The sequence below is a fragment of the Anabas testudineus genome, chromosome 10 (genome assembly GCF_900324465.2).
Source record: "Anabas testudineus chromosome 10, fAnaTes1.2, whole genome shotgun sequence".
Taxonomy (NCBI): Eukaryota; Metazoa; Chordata; class Actinopteri; order Anabantiformes; family Anabantidae; genus Anabas; species Anabas testudineus.
The window spans coordinates 12,461,745-12,480,791 of record NC_046619.1 but is presented as its reverse complement, the minus strand read 5'-3'; the positions used below and the strand labels follow the sequence as shown (position 1 = coordinate 12,480,791).

The 19,047-nt window shown below is 39.7% G+C and overlaps 1 protein-coding gene across 2 annotated transcripts; it reads left to right on the top strand.

Annotated features, from left to right (window-relative positions):
* The first annotated feature begins 410 nt into the window (after positions 1 to 410).
* On the top strand, positions 411 to 18,908 carry slc43a1a (solute carrier family 43 member 1a). 2 transcript variants are annotated; one of them, XM_026357915.1, is made up of 15 exons: positions 411 to 614; positions 5,303 to 5,466; positions 5,830 to 6,022; positions 6,866 to 6,921; positions 8,054 to 8,130; positions 13,369 to 13,461; positions 13,957 to 14,090; positions 14,206 to 14,333; positions 14,606 to 14,752; positions 14,842 to 14,877; positions 14,970 to 15,084; positions 15,196 to 15,325; positions 15,458 to 15,531; positions 16,340 to 16,463; positions 16,679 to 18,908. In XM_026357915.1, exons 2-15 carry the CDS (start codon positions 5,313 to 5,315, stop codon positions 16,874 to 16,876), a joined length of 1,659 nt encoding a protein of 552 aa, XP_026213700.1. In that variant the 5' UTR covers positions 411 to 614; positions 5,303 to 5,312; the 3' UTR covers positions 16,877 to 18,908. The 2 variants fall into 2 exon arrangements, with proteins under 2 accessions (XP_026213700.1, XP_026213701.1); XM_026357916.1 differs by lacking the exon at positions 411 to 614 and adding an exon at positions 4,613 to 4,631.
* The last annotated feature ends 139 nt before the right edge of the window (positions 18,909 to 19,047 follow it).

The window sequence follows — 19,047 nt, the reverse complement described above, 5'->3', positions numbered from 1 at the left end:
CTTCTCTTTCTTCTATGATTATAAAACAGAATGAGAGACACAATTTAAGTAGAAACATTTCTGCACAGGTAAGGTTTTTATGTAATTGTGTCACATATTTCCATTGATTGAAATGCCTTCCTGATAAATACAGGTTCTTTGTTACAGTTTCTAAGACCATTATCTATCTGTAACTTCTTAACTCATTGTTTCGATTGTTATAAAGGCTTTAATGCTTAATAAACATATAAACCTTTACAGAATCACGAGGATAAAACTGTGTGAGCCCCCCCCAGCTGCAGGCTCTATAAAGTAGACTTCATGCAAATGAAGAAAAAGACGTTTGTGCTGAATGAAGGGTGGTGACTCTCTCCACCCCTTTGGAGGGAGGGAAGTCAAAGTAGAGAATGGGGGAGTGTGTAATGAAACCACACAGGGGAAAGAAGCGTGGAGTCTCTCAGAAACTACCAGGAAACCAGCGTGAAGAAGAAACAGAGCAGGGAGGCAGTTTAATTCTAACGACAATAAACTAAGAATACATTTAATCAGATTTTTTTATACTAGTGATCAACAAAAGAAAGAAAACATACACATTTCAAGCATTTTTTTCTTTTCTGGGAAGACAAACTACTGCAGTAAGTAATTTATAGTGATCCTTCCATCTTTAAGTTTTGCATTGTGGTGATGAGAACGTAGTTAGTGACTGTAAAACGTGTGTTGTGTGGCGGCAAGAAGCGGGAACAGGGCGAACCGGCTGCAAATACCACAATCACACGTGGCATGAGAAACATGACAAATGTACAGTAGGCCTACACACCGAGGGTGATCTGCACAGCCTGGCAGCTGGGTCAAAAACCCGTAGGAGAGGGTTTGTGTGAGCAGCAGAGGAGGAGAAAATGCAAAGAAAAAGTCAAATAATAATAACAATAATAATAACAATGGCGAGGTGACCTGAAGAAAGCGGTCTGGTGCCGCTGATCTTCACCAAACCTTCCTTCCACTGAGCAGTAAACTGGTGCTTTGGTTCAATCACTGATTGTTGGGAGTTAATTTGTAACACTGAGCCATGTGCTGCTTGATTGGCGCAGTTAAACAAATGTTGTTTATTTAACTTTAATTATAACTTTACTACTCTTTTAACAGGAAGCAATGCGTTTTTTTTGTATCAGGAAAATGATGGTAACCCGTGTGGCGTTCACGGCCAAGTATAAAGTTGGATTTTATAAAAACACTTTATGATCGATTTAACTCCTAAACAATTAAACTCTAATAACTGTTTAAGTGAGTTGTGTCATATGAAGTCACTAGTGGGGCACTGTAAAGTGTAAACCAACTGTAATTTTCATTGTTGATATTTTTTTCTAAAACAGAAATGGCTATTAAATTTTTACTTGTTTTACTGTGATAGTAAACTAGTAAATAATCACATTTGAGATATACTACCAAAACATTTTTGAAGATTTGTTTTGGGTTTATAAAGGATAATATAAGAATTATTTATTTTTATAAGCACTGCACCACAAAAACCAAGGTGAAATTATTGCAAAATTTTGCATTGTGTGATTAGGAGGGAAAACCTTAAAAATGATTAATTTACTACAAAATTAGATAAATAAAAGTAGCAAAACGTAGCGACAATGTCTTCTTTAAAATTTAAATTATATAAAAGGTAATCAAGTAATTGCAGATTAATTTTATGTCTCTTACTTAATAATAAGTAATTGGTTTTTGCTATGTCTTCAGTAATTGATGATAAATCGTGTGTCTTGATTCTTTACTCTAAGTTGTGATCAGGCGTCACGGGAAAGTGGGCGTCTGCTACTTTTTGACTTGTTCATTAATGGTCTGGTTGTAATTCCGATTTTGCTGACAGCACGTGAACGCATCACCAGGCTTGCTCCGGGACGGGTCTTTTCAGCGGCCACCCCGCGGTGCCGGTAACCGGACCCGAGGCTGAGGTCATGCGCGCTGAGAGACAGCTGCTTGCCGGCCGCGCAGCTTCGGAGTTTGCGTTTTTTAGACTTCTTGGGGGGAACAGAGGCTCCTGGGGCGCACGGTTTATTATCTTAGAAACTTGTGAGGATAAAGAGTTTGGCCTACGCTCCTCTGCGCCCTGCAGAGCTTGATAAACACGACTGGTCAAGGTCAGAAACAGCCCCGCAGGGAAAAAAGAGCAGGACGGGATGGGAGCAGCAATATTAGGACTTGAAAGAGAACGGGACACATGATAAATACATTGTCAACTCACAGATGAACACAGCAGTAGTAGTGTGGGTTTATTTTTATTCTAATAATCTAAATCATCCTCTATATTTACCCAAACAGTCAATGGACGGGACTGTGGAGTTAGTCAGGCAACATTGCATCAGTCAGCTGTGGGACAGCTCAGGTATTTCAGGAAACAGCGTCCTTATACGGCGCTCCTGCAGGCACAGGCCTCACCTGTTCCTCCTCCACACACACTTCACAGTTTTATGACAGGGGTTCACAGCCGTCTGCCAGCACTAAACCACTTTTCCTCTTTGTGTTTTAACTTGTTTGCCGGCCCTTTGAGGCTTGTTGACTTTCCTGCACCACAACATAGCATAATTCCTTGTTATTTGTCACAGCGCTCAATTAGTCGTCATCAGCCCTGCACTTTCCGACTAACGGGCGTGCTACCAAGCACAGCAAGCAACAGGCGGGAAACAGAGAGGACGCACGTGTGATGAGCAGAAGTAGAGGCAGCAGATCACGATGTGTTGGGCTTAATCAGTAAACGTGGTCATATAACCTGAGCTCAGATACACACTTATTCTTACACACACACTTTGTCTTTGTGATTCGGCCTCCTGACTGGTGACCATCTCCTGACCTGGTGACCATGTGATGTGTAGTGTATAGTGTGTATGTTGTGCTAAGCCTCAAGCAGCCAAAATCCTCTCCATGTGACCGCAGCATCTCTACTTTAGGCTTTTAGTGGATTGTATGTTGATGTGTGAAAGACTGCTCGGTCTTTTCTGCTGCATCAGCATGTGACGACTCCCGGTTTCTGCAACGTGAAACAAAGTGTTTCAAAAATGTTGAGAGTGAGGACAAAGGGACCGTGTAGAGGATTGATAAATTTCAAGGTGACAAACAGGCATTAGGCATCCAAAAGGCGGATTGAGGCCTGGCTTTAAAAGATAAAGCAATGAAAGCTGGCGATCCTCGTACCTCATCGCGTGTGTGTGTGTGTGTCCATACATTGAGTGCCCTCTGTACACTCAGTCTTCATCGTGGGGTGTCAGTTACAAACAAATCCCCCTTTTCAGACTCTCTTTTCAGCACCGAGGCAGTTCACCGGGCTGTGGATAATCGCATTACACACACAAGCCCCACGAGCGCATACGCAGGCACACGCAGAGACACATTTGTCCCATTAGATCCTCTTGACTACAACACACACACACACACACACACACATACACACACTCGCTGGCTGGCTGAAGAGATGCCCTCATTAGGAAGTGTTTCCTGTGACTGCAGCCCCCTCTCGCTTTGTTCCCTTCCACTTCTCCTGGGCTTCGGCGCCACATGGAAACGCCGGTTCTATTTGGATCTTCGGTTCTTGTTTAGATGTTTGCCAGATGTGTAATCCCGCCAGGGTGGTCGTGACTGGATTCATTTTTTCTTCACTTATGCCACCGGGTATAGTGACCGGTGACCTTTCCTGTCCTGTGTGTGTGTGTGTGTCCGACTAATCTTCTTTTATTTGGTCAGCCACGTCATCATTTTGAGTCTGCACTTTTGTCGGTGTGCGTCGTTGTTGTTTACATAAAAGCTACATCAACTCTCACTTTAGACGCACTGAGATAAACCCAAAGCTGAACTGTGATTAGTTGCCACTGAAACTCTCCCGGATTTCAACTTCGTGCTCCTTTCACATGGAAATGTCGCCCTTAAACGTCACTATCCTGATTTCCAGGACAAAAGATTGTTTGTGCAGGTCCAAATGAACCTCTGATGGTGGATCTCAGTGCTAGGTGTGAGGTGCCCGAGTGGGATTTACAAAACAATGACTGCTTGAATGGGCACTTGGACACAATGGGCACCTGTGATGCAGTACATCCTCCTGTGGACGGACATTTTTCTCTGTGTGGGGGTTAATAAGTCGAACTCATTACCCACAGAGCTCCACTCACTCAAAACATCTGGCTCCTGTGGGAATGAAACTGAAGATTAGAAAAATACAACAAAGCCACTAAAAACCTTTTAGCTTCTCTCTGCTCGTTCCTCAGTATTTCCAGCGAAACCACAAATTACGAGCTGTGTTTACGCTCCTTTTGTCAGCTGGTTCTTACTACAGTAACAGTTTGTCGAGATAGAAGTTAGCCCGGGGCTACTGTGGCTAACTTTGTGGGCTAAAAATAAGCCTGTCTCTATTCTTGTGAAACTGCCAGACTTTGATAAGAATAATCTAAGAGCACAAAGTAGAGGTTTTTACACTGTAGACCGGTCTAAAGTGTTTTTAAAGTCTTAATTTAAACCTAAAACATTAGCTAACCAATGCTAATGATAACTAAAAACTAAAAAGTTTCCATGGTAACAATCAGTGACACCAACCGACAAAAAAGGGCGAAACACAGCTCATAATTTGTTGAATGCTGATAAAACTGTGGAGCAAAGAGAAGGTAAAGACTTTTTTAAAGGGTGTTTCTTTATTTTCCCAGTTAAATATTAATGAAGAAACTCTAAGGGGATAGAAATGATGTTATTGTTTTTCTTATTTCTGTGTAAATATGACCTAAAATGCGTTCAGATTTTTCACACAAGTCCTGAAACTAGACAAAGGGAACTCAGCGGAAAGTTAGATTTCCTCATTTATTAGTTTTATAGTCATGTTACAAAAATGTTAACATTTAAAAAAGTTATTTTATACATTTTGATGTAGCTTAGCATTTTCTGTTTAGTGCTGCACCTAAACGGTCTGAAGAAACTTGAGTATCTGTATTCAGTATTTGTAGAAATTTCCCCGGTGTTTATTCATCCATGATGTTTGGAAACAGCAATGTTTACTACGTTGTTGCATATTGTTTGCATACACTTCATTCACTTCACCAGTTGCTGGTGTCTTATCTGTTTATCCTGTATTTTCAGTCAGGGACACATCACCGAGTTGAATCTTAATAACAAGCTTTAGATACTATGAACAATGGATGTCAGGTAAAACAAAAGCACTAACATAGAGGGAATGAGGATGAACATAGTAACACAGTTAACATCTGTTTCTTTACTTTATTCAAACCTGTTCGCAGGTTATTTCAGTTTTTGATTCAACCCCCTCTTTCCTCTTCCTTCACAGAGCAGCAGCGATGGCGCCCTCTCTCATTCAGGCCTACAGGAGGCGTTGGTGGATGGCGGTGACGGCAGTCATTGAAAACCTGCTGTGTTCGGCTGTGTTGCTGGGCTGGGGCTCGCTGCTGATCATGCTGCAAAGGGAGGGTTTCTACTCCCACCTGTGCTCAGGTAACTTCAGCTCCACTCAAATCTAATCCTCTGTCTGGGGTTCTGGAGACAAGTGAGGGTGCATTTTGTATTTTATTTTATGAGCTTTGAAAGTTTGAAATTTGATTTTATATTTTGTGGGAGACCGACTGCACCTTAAAACATGGTTAAAGAAATATTTTTACTGTATTTGTCATTGACGTGCAAAGAACTTTCTATGCAGCATGATTCTTCTCAAATCCTAAATATGGCAGTTTGAATATCTGCTATTGGACATAGTAGCAGTATATAATTTTTGTGTATTACTTTGTACTTTGTATTACTTTGGACCACACATTTTCACCACTCACCTCTCTTATCAATGTTCATTTCTAATTTCTGCAGTAAATGACTCAGTGTTCGTGTCTTCGAGCAACTCCACCAATGGTGAGATGGAAGAGTGGCTCAGCTGTGTGAAACAGGAAGAGATGCTGAATCTGGGCTTCACCATTGGCTCCTTCTTGCTCAGCGCCACCACTCTACCACTCGGTATACTGATGGACAAGTTTGGGCCACGACCACTTCGCCTGATGGGCAGGTAATGATTGGTGTTTAAGGGAATGTGCTTATCTGTGGGGATTAAGTTTCCATGTCACATTTAATCATTTTGGAGACAAGTCAGGAAGGTATTTAACACAATGTGTCAGAGTTAATGCGTCTGTTTCATACATTTTTAAATACAGTTTGCTTTATGAAAACATTGTCTCATATAAGGGTAAAAGAGCGAAACTTTAATGTCTCATCACAGACAGTAGCATCAATAATAACCAAAATACTACAGCTTTCATTTATTACTGGTATGATGGTAAGAAGCTCCATAAAATGCCCACATTTCTTAACTACTACTGTGAATATAATTGAGATTGTACTTTAAAAATAAAGTAAACAGATCACATTCCCAAAGAGGGAGTATAAATCAATAGGTGGGGCACTAGTGTCTGCATAGGCAAATAGTGAAATTCCTTTACATTGGGTGTGGAAACACATGAACACAACTGTACGTTGTCATAAAACTATGACACTGTGTTGTCAATCTGGTGATACAGTGCCAGCAGGATCTTTACAGAAATGCAAATATACTCAGCAAAATGTTCACACACTTCACAAACACACACACACATACACACACTTTCTCTCTTTCTGATAACATAGAGGTTGAGAAGTTTATCTAGAGCTGCATGTGTTTAAACATTCAAGCCTGTAAAGCACTGACTATTTCAGGTAGCTGTGGTGTTTATAGCGTGGTCCTCTGGGGTTTCTTCGCCTGGATGACTTTGACTTTGTGCATGTAAACACAAATTTGAATGTGTGATTTTCATCATATGTTATACTATAAAAAACAAACATAGCTTACATAGTTACTTGTTTCCTTTCTTTACAGTTCATGCTTCGGTCTGTCCTGTGTTATAATGGCAGTGTCTACATACAACCCTAAGAGTAAGTACAATAACAAACAATAAGACATGTTCCAGGTATAATAATGAAGTCCAAATATTTACTACTATGTATGTACCATCAGATATTTTTCCACTGTTACAAGGCCGGGCCAGTTCCCTGAAAGAGACACATTATATAACACACTTTTGTAGCCAAGACACAAATATGGAGTTTGTAATATTTAGTTAGTTAAATTAATTTAAATGTAAATTAAATTAAAACATTTGTGCCCCATTCACTCTGATGCTGACATGTAAGGTTGAAAAAAACCCATTATGAACCCTTATGTTCTTTTTGAATGAACTTTGTGTGAACCCTATCCCTCTTTGATTGAGTACAATGCTGTTTACCTCTACATTATTAAACTAAATAAATGCATTCACTTATTTTATGTAAAATATTTTAGACTCTAGGTTAAAAATCATATTTAAACTTTCGTGGCACTAAAGTTAACACTTATACAAAGGGTCACATGTCTTTGCCACATCACGTTGTTATTGTATGCCAACAGGAGCGTTCCTGGCATCAAGTCAAAGTTCTGAAGGAACAGTGCATGACATTGTAAAACACCTTGTGGAAATTGGATCAGTTTTATCCAGAGCACGATCGACCAGACTAAAAATAGCTACACTATTAGAAGATTAATAAAATCGAGCTTTGTTCACTGAGAGACACAGGCTACTTCGTCACAGACACAAAATTTGCTAAATGAGTGCAAGATTTTTATCAGCAAAGTGAAACAGTCTCTAAACCTCTGCTGAAGAAGGGAAACAAGGCCAAACACTCTGGGTGAACAATGGGTGCAAGTTGATGAATGTATTTTTAATGTACTTTAGTAAACCTATGATGAGAACATGATGTCCATACATCCAGTACATATGCTTCAGGAGAACTGAGATTTTGTATGAAAGTGTCTGCATGTCAGCGTCAGAGAGCTTACATTTAATCACTGAGCCACAAAGTGCATATTAGAAATGTAAAACTGACAGATTATGGGTAAATTAAGTCATAACACCTTACCAGTGTCAGTAAATAAGATTGGACAGCTTACCTTGTGGAGGCCGTGGTCACAGTCACAAACACCTACTGTAGTTTGGTCTGATTCCTGTTCTGTTCCTCCTCTTGTCCACAGTTCTGTCAGAACTCATCTTCCTGGCTCTCTCCTTTAACGGCTTTGGAGGCATCTGCTTGACCTTCACCTCCCTCACGGTGAGACACACAATAACAAGAAACAGTCAGAAACTGAGTCTAACCGATCTGTTTATGTCTCCATTACCACTTTCAAAAATAGGTGTCACTGGGTCTTAGTTTTTTATTTAAATATTGAAGTGTCAATCAAATCAACACACCAGGGACAAAATGTAGTCTTTAATAGAGTGGCTAAAGGGAAAAGAACAATAAAAACAACAAAATATAACCTAAACATGCAGTATTTTAAAAGATACCAGTCAGATTCAAGATTCAGCCAAAATCAAATGGCCTAATTTCCTCTCTTCATCCATCTGTTTCTACACATTCAACCCCGATAATGTGAAAGAGTAAAACATCATTTTAAGCAAATTAACAATGCATATTTCCATCCATTGGCTATCAGTCACAACCTGCCACCAATGCTTTTTCTTTCTGACTGTTTATAGTCTGCATTCAAACTTTAGAGCTGAAACTGCAACAAGTGGAAACTCATGTTCTCAGAAACTACAGATGCAGAGTTGTGTTCCTGGAACAATGAGCACAAGAGTTTTAGTAGCTGAGAGTCTCAGCATGGTCGGGGCCTCTATTTGACTCAGCTGAGGAAACAGTGTGTGTTGTGACTGGGAGCCACGTTTGCTGACTTTCACATCAGGCATGTGTATTTGCGTGTGATGTGTCAGCTGGTACCAACGTTATCACTGGTGTGTTTCATTGTTGGCGCTGCCTCCTGTGACCTGTCAAGCATTTAGCTGTGAGTTGGTACAGCGAGTGCTCGTGGTAACAGTGTTTCCGTCATAGCACGTGACTTGTCGTGGATGGAAAGTGCTTCATTTGTGTTTCAACCAATAACGTTCTGCAGTTGACCACACACCCTCCACAAAGCCCAGCCCATTCACCTCTGTCAAAAAAAACCCCTCAAGGCCACACTTTCTCTCTTCTCTTCTGCCCACTCTAACTTCCTTCCTTTCATCTTATCGTCCCCTCTTCCTGCTCTCCTCTGTTTCTCTGTTCTTCCCAGCGGTCAGCAGAAAATCTGTGCAGAATTTTCATTTTCAACTCTGCATGACTCTGCACACGTGTTGTACTAATGTGTGTGCATGCTTGTGTACACAGGGAGGCGAACATGAAACAGATGTTTAGATAATGAGTGCCCACGCCGAGTATGAACAGATGACCCTGTCCTCTTTAAACTGATTGTGGGCTGTCTGTCATATATGTCAGTGGACAGAGCTAACAATTACATAATGATCATGTTAAAAGGATATTACATTACATTACAACTTACATTCATGTCCTTGATACCTATCCTAACCTGACCTTAATGTTAAACTAAACTTAATGTCACTATAACCTTAAAACCAAGTGTTTGTTCTAAAATTTAATGATTTACATGATATTTATTAAAAAGCAAAGTGAGTCTGTGACTGTGACAGTATCCTATAAACAGATTTATGTGCCTACAACATACAGCGTGTAGTTAAATGACACACTCACATTTGAGTAATATTTAGTTTCCCCCCTCCTTTTTGTCCCTGTCTGACCTCTGTGTCTATCTTTCCCTCCCACTCTCAGCTTTAATTGGGTTGGGTGTACCAGCGCTAACTGACCTCCACGCTGTAGTTCTGAGGAGCGAATAACAGCAGAGCACAAACATACACCCACATCACATCATGATTCAAACCATGTGCTTAAGAGTATTATTAAACAAGGAAAAAACATATGAGGAAAGAACACGTGTCCTATGTGTGAAGAGGGACATGATTACGGTAGTCTTCTAAAAGATTTAATACAGCGACACATTAGAAATCAGAATCAGCAATAGGAAAATAAACGTATTGGACAAATACAGTATAAATTATTCTCTTTCTAGCACAAAAAAAACTTGAAATTAAATAAAGCTTTCAACATTATGAATAAAATAATCAAACCGGTATGACCTTGGTAAAAGAAGTTAACATTTCGTCATGCTACAGAAAATATTTGCTTTTGTGTTGTGTTCTACAGTTGTGTATAGTAATAATACACAGCAACTGTAGCAGCATCATGCACACAATAAGTCACATTGCAAACAAAAGCAGAACATTCACTCACGTCATCAGAAGGAGTCTATAAAACACAGCAAGAGTTTTCATTCAAGGATTAGTAATTTAAAATAAACGTGAATTGATGAGACACAAAAGCAGCTCAGGTGAACTGTTCACTTTCCTCTTTAAACTGCTTCACTATGAACAGTCTGTGAATATAGTTTATTACACTTGATTTGTGGGTATGTGTGCATGAATGTATTCTATATGTAAGAACAAATGAAGTTAGTAAAATAATAGAAAGATATAGAAAAAATGTATCATTTTCCATTAATATACAGTACAAGAGATGCAACTCTCATTACATTAAATCTAGTTAAATTAGTTTCCTTACACAACAATGATCTGAGCTTGTAATGCAGAGTGTAAGCATTTTCCCTTTTACAGGGACAGCACAGGAAACTTGATGAAACTTGCTCAAGCTCATTGTTGCTTCACCTTCTCTCTTCCCTTGCATAATTTAAACAGTTCTGACATTTAAAAACATTCCTGTGAATTAGTCTATCTTAATCATACATTAATGAGTGTGACTACACTGCTGTGGTTCATGTGGGAACATGTTTAAATAGTAAAAGTAGGTGATTCACACCTACTTCCGTTTACTTAGGGCCACATCTTTGTCTTTGTCACATAAACATTCAGGATAACCTGGTTTTCACATCGTAAGCTGCCATTAGTAGTTCATGTTAATGAGATAATGTGTGACTGTGAGCGTTTCTGTCGCATTGGCAGTTAAGGAATGCCAACAGTCCATTTGCATTTACGGTAGCAAATGTGGGAATGCCCTTCAACAGTTTTGGCTACAAGCAGATTCCTATCTGATCACATGCCTACGGTACAGTTGTTGTAAAGAGCTGTCAGTCTTCTGCATGCTGACTTTAGTCTCGGCAAACAGAGAGAAGCAGAGATATTTTTAAAATTTGCTCAACAAATATAAACCACCACAGGGAATTGGGGACAACTTTCAGAAAGATCTTTAAGGTCAAACACAAAGATACCTCAAGTGTTTGATTCATTCTTGACACAGGCTTTACATTTGACAGCTTCTTGTGTTATATAAATCCGCTGCAGCTGGACATTAACACTGTGCCAACACTGTCAGGGGAAAAGAGTTTGACCAGTGAGAAGGGGAGGCAGAGAGTTGAGGTGGAGAGAAGAAGCCAGTGCTAATCAGCTGTGGTTTAGTGTTTCCTGCTGGGAGCTCCACAGAGAGAGAGACTGCAGCTGTGGCTTGGGGAGATCAGTGAAACCAAAACAACTACCTCCCACTACCTATTTTTTATCATTTCTATCCTTGCTTATTTTTTTATATACATTTCTGTCCTGCTTTGATCCTCTTCTGTTCCCTTTTATTCCACTTGTTGAGTTTTAGCTGGATCTGAACCTCAGTGCTCATTAAGCCACTATTTGGCTTATTCTCTCTGTGATTAAAGCCTTAATTAAACTCAGTGCCAAAGTCTCACAACACCCAATTGGGTGAGCACAGCAGGAATAGAGACTGAACTGATTAGTCGTGACAAGTGAATGGGCAACGCTGCATTTGTGTGTGACTTTGTGACACCAGTTGACCCTAGTTTGCCTTCACACAGTCACATGTTTCTGTCCACATCCTACTGGCAATATTGGCATGTAGGGCATGTGCTACGAGGCCCTGTGTCAAATATGTACAGTATTTCAATAAAAACTGCCAAAACACAAGCAGCATGCCTGCTGCTGGCACTTGCACACACTGGTACAAGTTTGCCACTTTTTTAAATCTCTTCTTCATGCAAGAATCTCTCAGATAAACTTGGGTTTGCTCCTACTATAGTTTTAAAAGCAAACATCAGTTAGATGACATTTCACATGGCTGGAATATCTTTGCTTTAACATTAGTAAGAGAGGCTCCCTGGTGTTGTCAAAAGCCCTCTCGCCCATATTCCACGAACCTCTGCAGTCAGAGAGTCCAGTGCTGCACAACTTATGGCCACAGATGGGTTGTGAAGTATTTCAGTTCTCAGAAGTGCTCAATGAGGATGGGTGTTCTCCGGGATGTTTTTCTCATCTCACCCAGACAGTCAGGCTCTCCCTCTCAAACATACTCAGGAAGACTTTTTTTCCTGTGTACTTGCCAATTTTAATGTTGTGTGAGCTCTCTCAGGCTTCCCCTGCAGCTCACAAACCTTATTCTATTTGTTGCTGTCATCAAAGTATAATATCCAGACAGAAGCCACATATAAATTCACACCCACACCTTACACTTTAGGCTCCTGCTGCCAGGAAGATGTCAAATGAGATTTAGGACTGTCCATATGGCACAATAAAGTTCTTAGAAAACCTTCCTTGGAAGTTATTTCATCACAATATGAAAGTGTTCACAACATGAGACAAAGTCTACTACACTACTTGGTGAACCCTGATCCATTAGTGAATAGTTGACGCCAGCAGATGTTTGGAAACCCATGGTCGGTATTGAGAGAGAATAGTGTGTTTGTCATGCTGCACACCTAAAATCCCACACGTAATCTAATAATAGTGATTGACCCACTTAGAACTCTAATCAAAGGACACTAAGTTTGCTTCCAGTACAATAGGTCATTGTTATGATCGCTAAGCTACTTAACTATTGTAAATAGGTTGACCTCATATATATGATGTTAGTGCCTGGTGGCTGTGACCTTGTCATGCATGACCCCACATCAGGCAAAAAGAGTCTAGTAAAGTTCATTAAGAGATAGTGATAGATCAGGGTCTATTATTCTTTATTCCTAACTCAAAGAAGAGTTAGAATAAGACTTCAAACATGTGTATAGGTAGACATATATATATTACCTTACATTTGCATCTTGGGGCGAGAAGTCGAACTAGGTCATGACTGCGTTTCTTGTTTTCCATGACATGGAAACCAATATTTTTTTAATGAGCTCGCTCTGCAGGGAGAGAGAAGTGTTACTGGGTGCAGACTTAGTGGGCAGGATCAGCTCACAGTCAGTTCACCCCTTACACAAAGCTAATGTCTGCTCCCTGTTGGTCAAAGTAACACACTGCAACACACATTTTGGCATAGTTTATTACAGTACTTCACATTGCTGAAGTCCAGTCTAACTAGTGTAATTAGTATGAGAAGTTGCAACACATATTTTGTTGATGTACATCATTTATTTAATATTTCTCCCCTTCTCTGTCCTTGCAGCTCCCCAACATGTTTGGTGCTCTAAGCTCCACCATCATGTCTCTGATGATCGGCTCCTATGCCTCCTCTGCTGTCACCTTTCCTGGAGTTAAGGTAAATTATAAAAGTTATATCAAATACAGTATCATATTGACATAAGCAACACATTGCATATACAGTTTGGTGCCATTGGAGTATATATAGTATAGTATAGTATATACAGATACATTTTGAGTCTGATGCGGTCTTTGGATAATATCTGAAAAATTTAAAAAGCAGGATTCAGAAACCACAGTGTGTGAGAGCCCCAAACAAAGTGTGGTTCAAATGACTTAGCATTTGACATTTACATCTGGTAAGTAGCTTAAAGTGGCGCCCTAATAATCTTTTCCCTACTCTGCATCTCGCTTAAAGCAGGCAGCTGCCTTCAGTACACAAACTCTGATACCTGTTCAGCAAGTTGGTCAAGACTCTAAGTGAATGCTAATGTAACTCCGCACTCCATATGTAAATGATCAGTTGTTGTTCTGTTGCCCCCAAGTGGTCAAAAAACATCAAGGTTCCTTTTTCAAAAAGAAATGACACTGTGCTTCAACTTGCTCTTCCCAGCTGATCTACGATGCAGGCGTGTCCTTTACAGTGATCATGTGGGTTTGGGCAGGTCTTGCAGCATGCGTCTTTTTCAACTGTTTCTTCAACTGGCCTGCAGAAGGCTTCCCAACACCTGATGAGGTGGATTACAGGTCAGTGTGACACCAGTCTGTTGATTCCCCGCATATCAGCGACACAAAGGAATAACATATTCATCAGAATCTTCACTCCAGCCCTGATAAGTATCTGTGTGTGTGTGTTCAACAGTAAGATCCTCACGCTACAAGCGCTACCATCATCAGACCAGAAGACTGTTGGAGAAAGACTGAGCCAGAAAAATGGAGATACCCGACACTCTACAGAAAAACTTCCTAATGGACCTGAAGCTGCGTCCAGTACGTCAACAAACTCTACAAACCACTAGTTTAAACCATTTTAACCTGTATCCCTACTGTATCTACTTTTGAGTTTGTTTATGATAGTTTTAGATACCCAGAGAAAAAAAAACAACAACATCTATTTGTTTAGCAGAGTCATTTTATGATACCTCAGATCATCTGAAGCTGGGAACCCTGGTTATATTATATGGCTCAGTTCCAGTACCATAACACATCCTAACAACATCTCCTGAACACCACAGTAATACAGAAATCTTCTCTTCTCACAGATGCTGTTCCCTTCCGTCGCTCAGTATTCTCTCCCATCTTCCTGTGGAGTCTGATTACAATGGGGATGACCCAGCTGAGAATCATCTTCTACATGGGGGCTATGAACAAGATGCTGGAGTTTATGGTCACACACGGAAAAGAGCATCGTGAGTGTTGAACCGGCCACTGTTCCAGCAAACTGATTTTTAATTAATTGTAACACACTAAGTGTTTTTTTTATTTTTTTTAATTTCAGCGACTGAGGAGCTGGTAATTCAGGCACAAGAGAAAGGTGAGCAGCATATTAATATGACTTACGCATCATTGTGTCTAGCACAACTCTGAAGTTGCTTCTTAATTTGATTTCCTATGTTCTTTTTTCAGTGAGTTTCTACTCATCCATCTTCGGCACTCTACAGCTGTTGTGTCTGCTCACATGTCCTCTGATCGGCTACATTATGGACTGGAAGATGAAGGATTGTGAAGACACAGAGCAAAAGTATGTGCAGCGAGTCCTGTACAGTAAGCAGTGACTACATATGAATGTTAGATGGTGTCATTATATTCAGCTATATTATCAATGTTAAAACACGTGTCATTGTGCTATCAGACAGACTAATGGGCCAAAGAGAGACCGTAAGATCCAAAAAGTGACCAATGCCATGAGAGCCTTTATCTTCACCAACCTGCTGCTGTTCGCTTTTGGCTGCTTCAACCTCATAGACAACCTGCCTCTGCAGGTAACTCACACACCAACACAGACAATATGTTAGCTAGAACACAAGTAAACAACAAGATGATTAATGATATCAAATGCACCAGCAGAGCCACAGATTGTGTTGCTTATTTTCTCCCATTCCCTGTTTCTTTAGATTTTGACCTTCATCCTCCACACTATGGTCCGAGGGTTCATCCACTCCTGCTGCGGAGGCCTTTACGCTGCTGTGTAAGTGCTGCTAATTCATGTTCCATGACACAATCTGTTTAAATATCAAAGCATTACAGTAGGTTGTTTGAATATGTATTTAACATAAGAGAAATACAGAGTTAGGAAGTTTTTTGTTTTTTGTTTTATGTTCTTTAATGACACAATTACCTATTTACCGATTTAGCCTTCACTATGTTAATTATGTTAAACTTTCAATGCCTATTAAAGAGCTGGCAATGACAGTAGACTCTTTCCAGAGCCACTTAAAGTTGTTTTCCAGTACTATATAAACACCACTCAGAAAGCAGCGCTTCACAGTGTGATAAAAAGAACCAGATGTGGCGACAAACGCAGGAAAACTTTGTCTGTTCAACAACCACACCATTAAAATCATTCAACATATTCTTTTAACAAAATCCGTGAACTGGCGACACCACATTGCCTGTACAGAATTTATTACTAGAATCTAGCATTAAACAATGAAATATGATATTTTGCAGTCTTATTGTTAATCAGCGTCTGTATTAGTTTGTTATTAAACCAGAGCATGTGTGGACCTGTACACTACAGAAATATCTTCAGTGACAAGCTAATGAGTGCCCTCTGGAGTCACATCAGAAACAACCTCCCAAAAACGAAAAATAACCCACTGAAATGTAAATGTCAGGTATTACCACCAGAGAATTGTCTCTGTGGTCTTAAACTCATACAGTTTCTGGCTACAGAAGAAACAATCAGCTGTAATGTTATGTTTTTTTCCCAGATTTATCTGGAACTCCGTCCAATTTAACTTTTGGTTTCAAACTCCTCTGTATCTGTCCCACAGATACCCATCCAACCACTTTGGCACCCTGACAGGCTTCCAGTCCATGATCAGTGCTGTGATTGCTCTGCTGCAGCAGCCACTGTTCATCGCCATGGTCGGACCACTAAACGGAGACGCCTACTGGGTGAGGACACGCATTCATCTTGGCACGCCTGCACGCTTCATACTGATACACACAGACTTGAACTTTCAGCAGCACCATTCATTGTGCAACAAGTGCATGGACTTAACTTTTGTCTTGGTTCTGAGCAGCGATGCCAGTTGGCACAGAGAAACATTGTTTTCAAGCTAATACATGCGTGTCTAACTTTTCACATCTGTTATCCACCTGTCCTTCAGATCAACTTTGGCCTGCTGATCTTGTCATTGGCTGGCTTCCTGTTGCCAGGTTACCTGTTCTACCACTGCAGACAACTTACGAGGGAAAAGAAGGCTAGAGACAAGCAGGCTGCTGGTCAGGAGATGCAGGCACTCAACCACACAGAGGCCAACGGCCACAAACCCCATAGCAACGGCATGGCTGCTGTGGAGGCTTAGACCAACATGACAGAGCTTGTAGGATTTATTTTTGTATGTGCCTTAAAAATATGCACCAGCATCTACATCAATTTTTAGGTCATTGCTGGTGTGAATTTGGCTCACACTAACCATATCAAAGAGCAGACCCCGGTGTTTAGTGATGACAGGCCTGAAGTTCTTTGTAACTTCAGAAGAAGTGTCATCCTCATCTGTTGCTGCTTATTTATTTTGGTTTAGCTAAAAGCCAAATTATTGTGATATGAAGCCATAGATTTCACTCATGCACAGACACATGCAGACGTCCTAATATGGCCTCAATGTGCCACACTGTGGGTATCACAGTACTTGAAATACTGCTAGAAAGTTTTGAAAGACTTGTGTAAACGTCACAATCCTTGCTAAAGAACCAAAGAACAGCCGTAAGATATTAAGAAACTTTGTACTTAAGTACTGTTTCAAAAGTGTGCTTAATGAAGCAAACATTTAGTATTTTTGTGCAGTTTCTACTGTAATCCCCTTAGCAAAAGCTATAAACATATATGTAAAACACTATTAAAAGCATACAAGCAATCAAAGAAAATTGAAAGCATCTGCATACCTGAGTACCAGAATACTGGTATGTACCAAAAACCAGAGTCATCACAGATGGCTGATCACAGAGACATCGTATCTACCTCCTTGGTTTTTCTTTTTGTACTTTTTGTCTCTTAGTAACAGACTCTTATCATTTGTTTCTGTTTTTTTCACATGAAGAATTATTAATTCTTTAAATGTGAAAAATTCCACAACAAATTTAGTAAGTGCAGAACTTTTTTCCTTGTGCTTCCATGTTTTTTAGAGGTAATGCTGATTCAGCCCTTACATTTCTAGAATTTTTATGTGTAGGAAAAATGCTATTTAAAGACATTTCACCAGGAACAATATTACTGATTTTTTTTTTTTTTAATTCTTACACAAAGTATTGGCACTGTTGTTACACTTTGTACTGCTTTATTCACAGAAATGATCTAGAATGTGTATAAAATATGTATTTTAGTGTATTTTTATACTCTAGCTGCAGAAGCATTAAGGTGGGGACACACCTGAAGATTTAGGTGTGTGCCGGCCTTTATAAAAGGGAAACATTCGTTTCAGTATCAGCCAATGTTTTTTTCCAGTTGGTCTAATTATACATGAAGCTGGGATGGTTTTCTGTTTATTCCTCCCTTGCCTTGTCAAGTGTTGATTTTGGAGAAACAAATCTCCTTACGATTTTTTTCTTTGTAAATAGAACTAAGGGGCTTGTATCACATACTCGCATTACATATTCTGCTTGCTTATCATATATGGGTGTGTGCAGCATATTACACTGGCTGTGATTAAACTTGCATTTTAATGTTATATTTTGTTGTCATCTCCAACAAAGTAACAACAAAATATATATTTATCTGTAAATGTTTTGCACAGTGACAGTCTTATCATGTAGATTTGTGAAATCAGTTGTAATGTAATTTCTTAATTTTTAGACTCACTCCATTTTAGCCTCAAGACGCTTTAACAGATTGTTTTTCTTTTTTTTGTCTCATAAATTGTTGTGCTTTGTAGTTCCGCTCCACATATAAAATGACCCAAAATTATTTTATTTGAATTGCAGAGGAAGGAGAGTCAACTTTCTGTGCCTTTGCTGCAGTAGAAAAGAGTGTAAGATTTCTGCCTCTGCCAAATGTATTTATGTATGAACCAAAGCCATGACTAGGGACTGTAAAGCTTCTTGATAGTTCCTCACAAGAACATGCAGAAGTGAATTAATTGGATCACCTGACAGCACAGTGCATTAGTCCTGCAGTTAACACCAGTTTGGTTGTAATGTGTTTTTTAAATTATTGTTCAAGTGTTTGCTTCATGGTTAAATAAACACTGTTAAATGCATTTTAGTCAGTATGATAGTATTTAAAGTTGGAAAGCATTGTTCCAGCAATTCCAGAAACCGGATCTCTTAGTACTGTGAAAGTCTCTGCTAAATAAGTGGTTGTCAGACCTCTATTAAAGCTCATAAAACTGACCAATCACATTCAAGCTAAAGTGACTCCATACTTATGTTTGTCCTTGGAAGTCAATCCAACAAAAATAAACAATGTTTGCTTTATCTGAACATCATCGACACTGACTTAGCTAATCTTTGGTCCTTGGAGTGCTGATGTATAAATGTA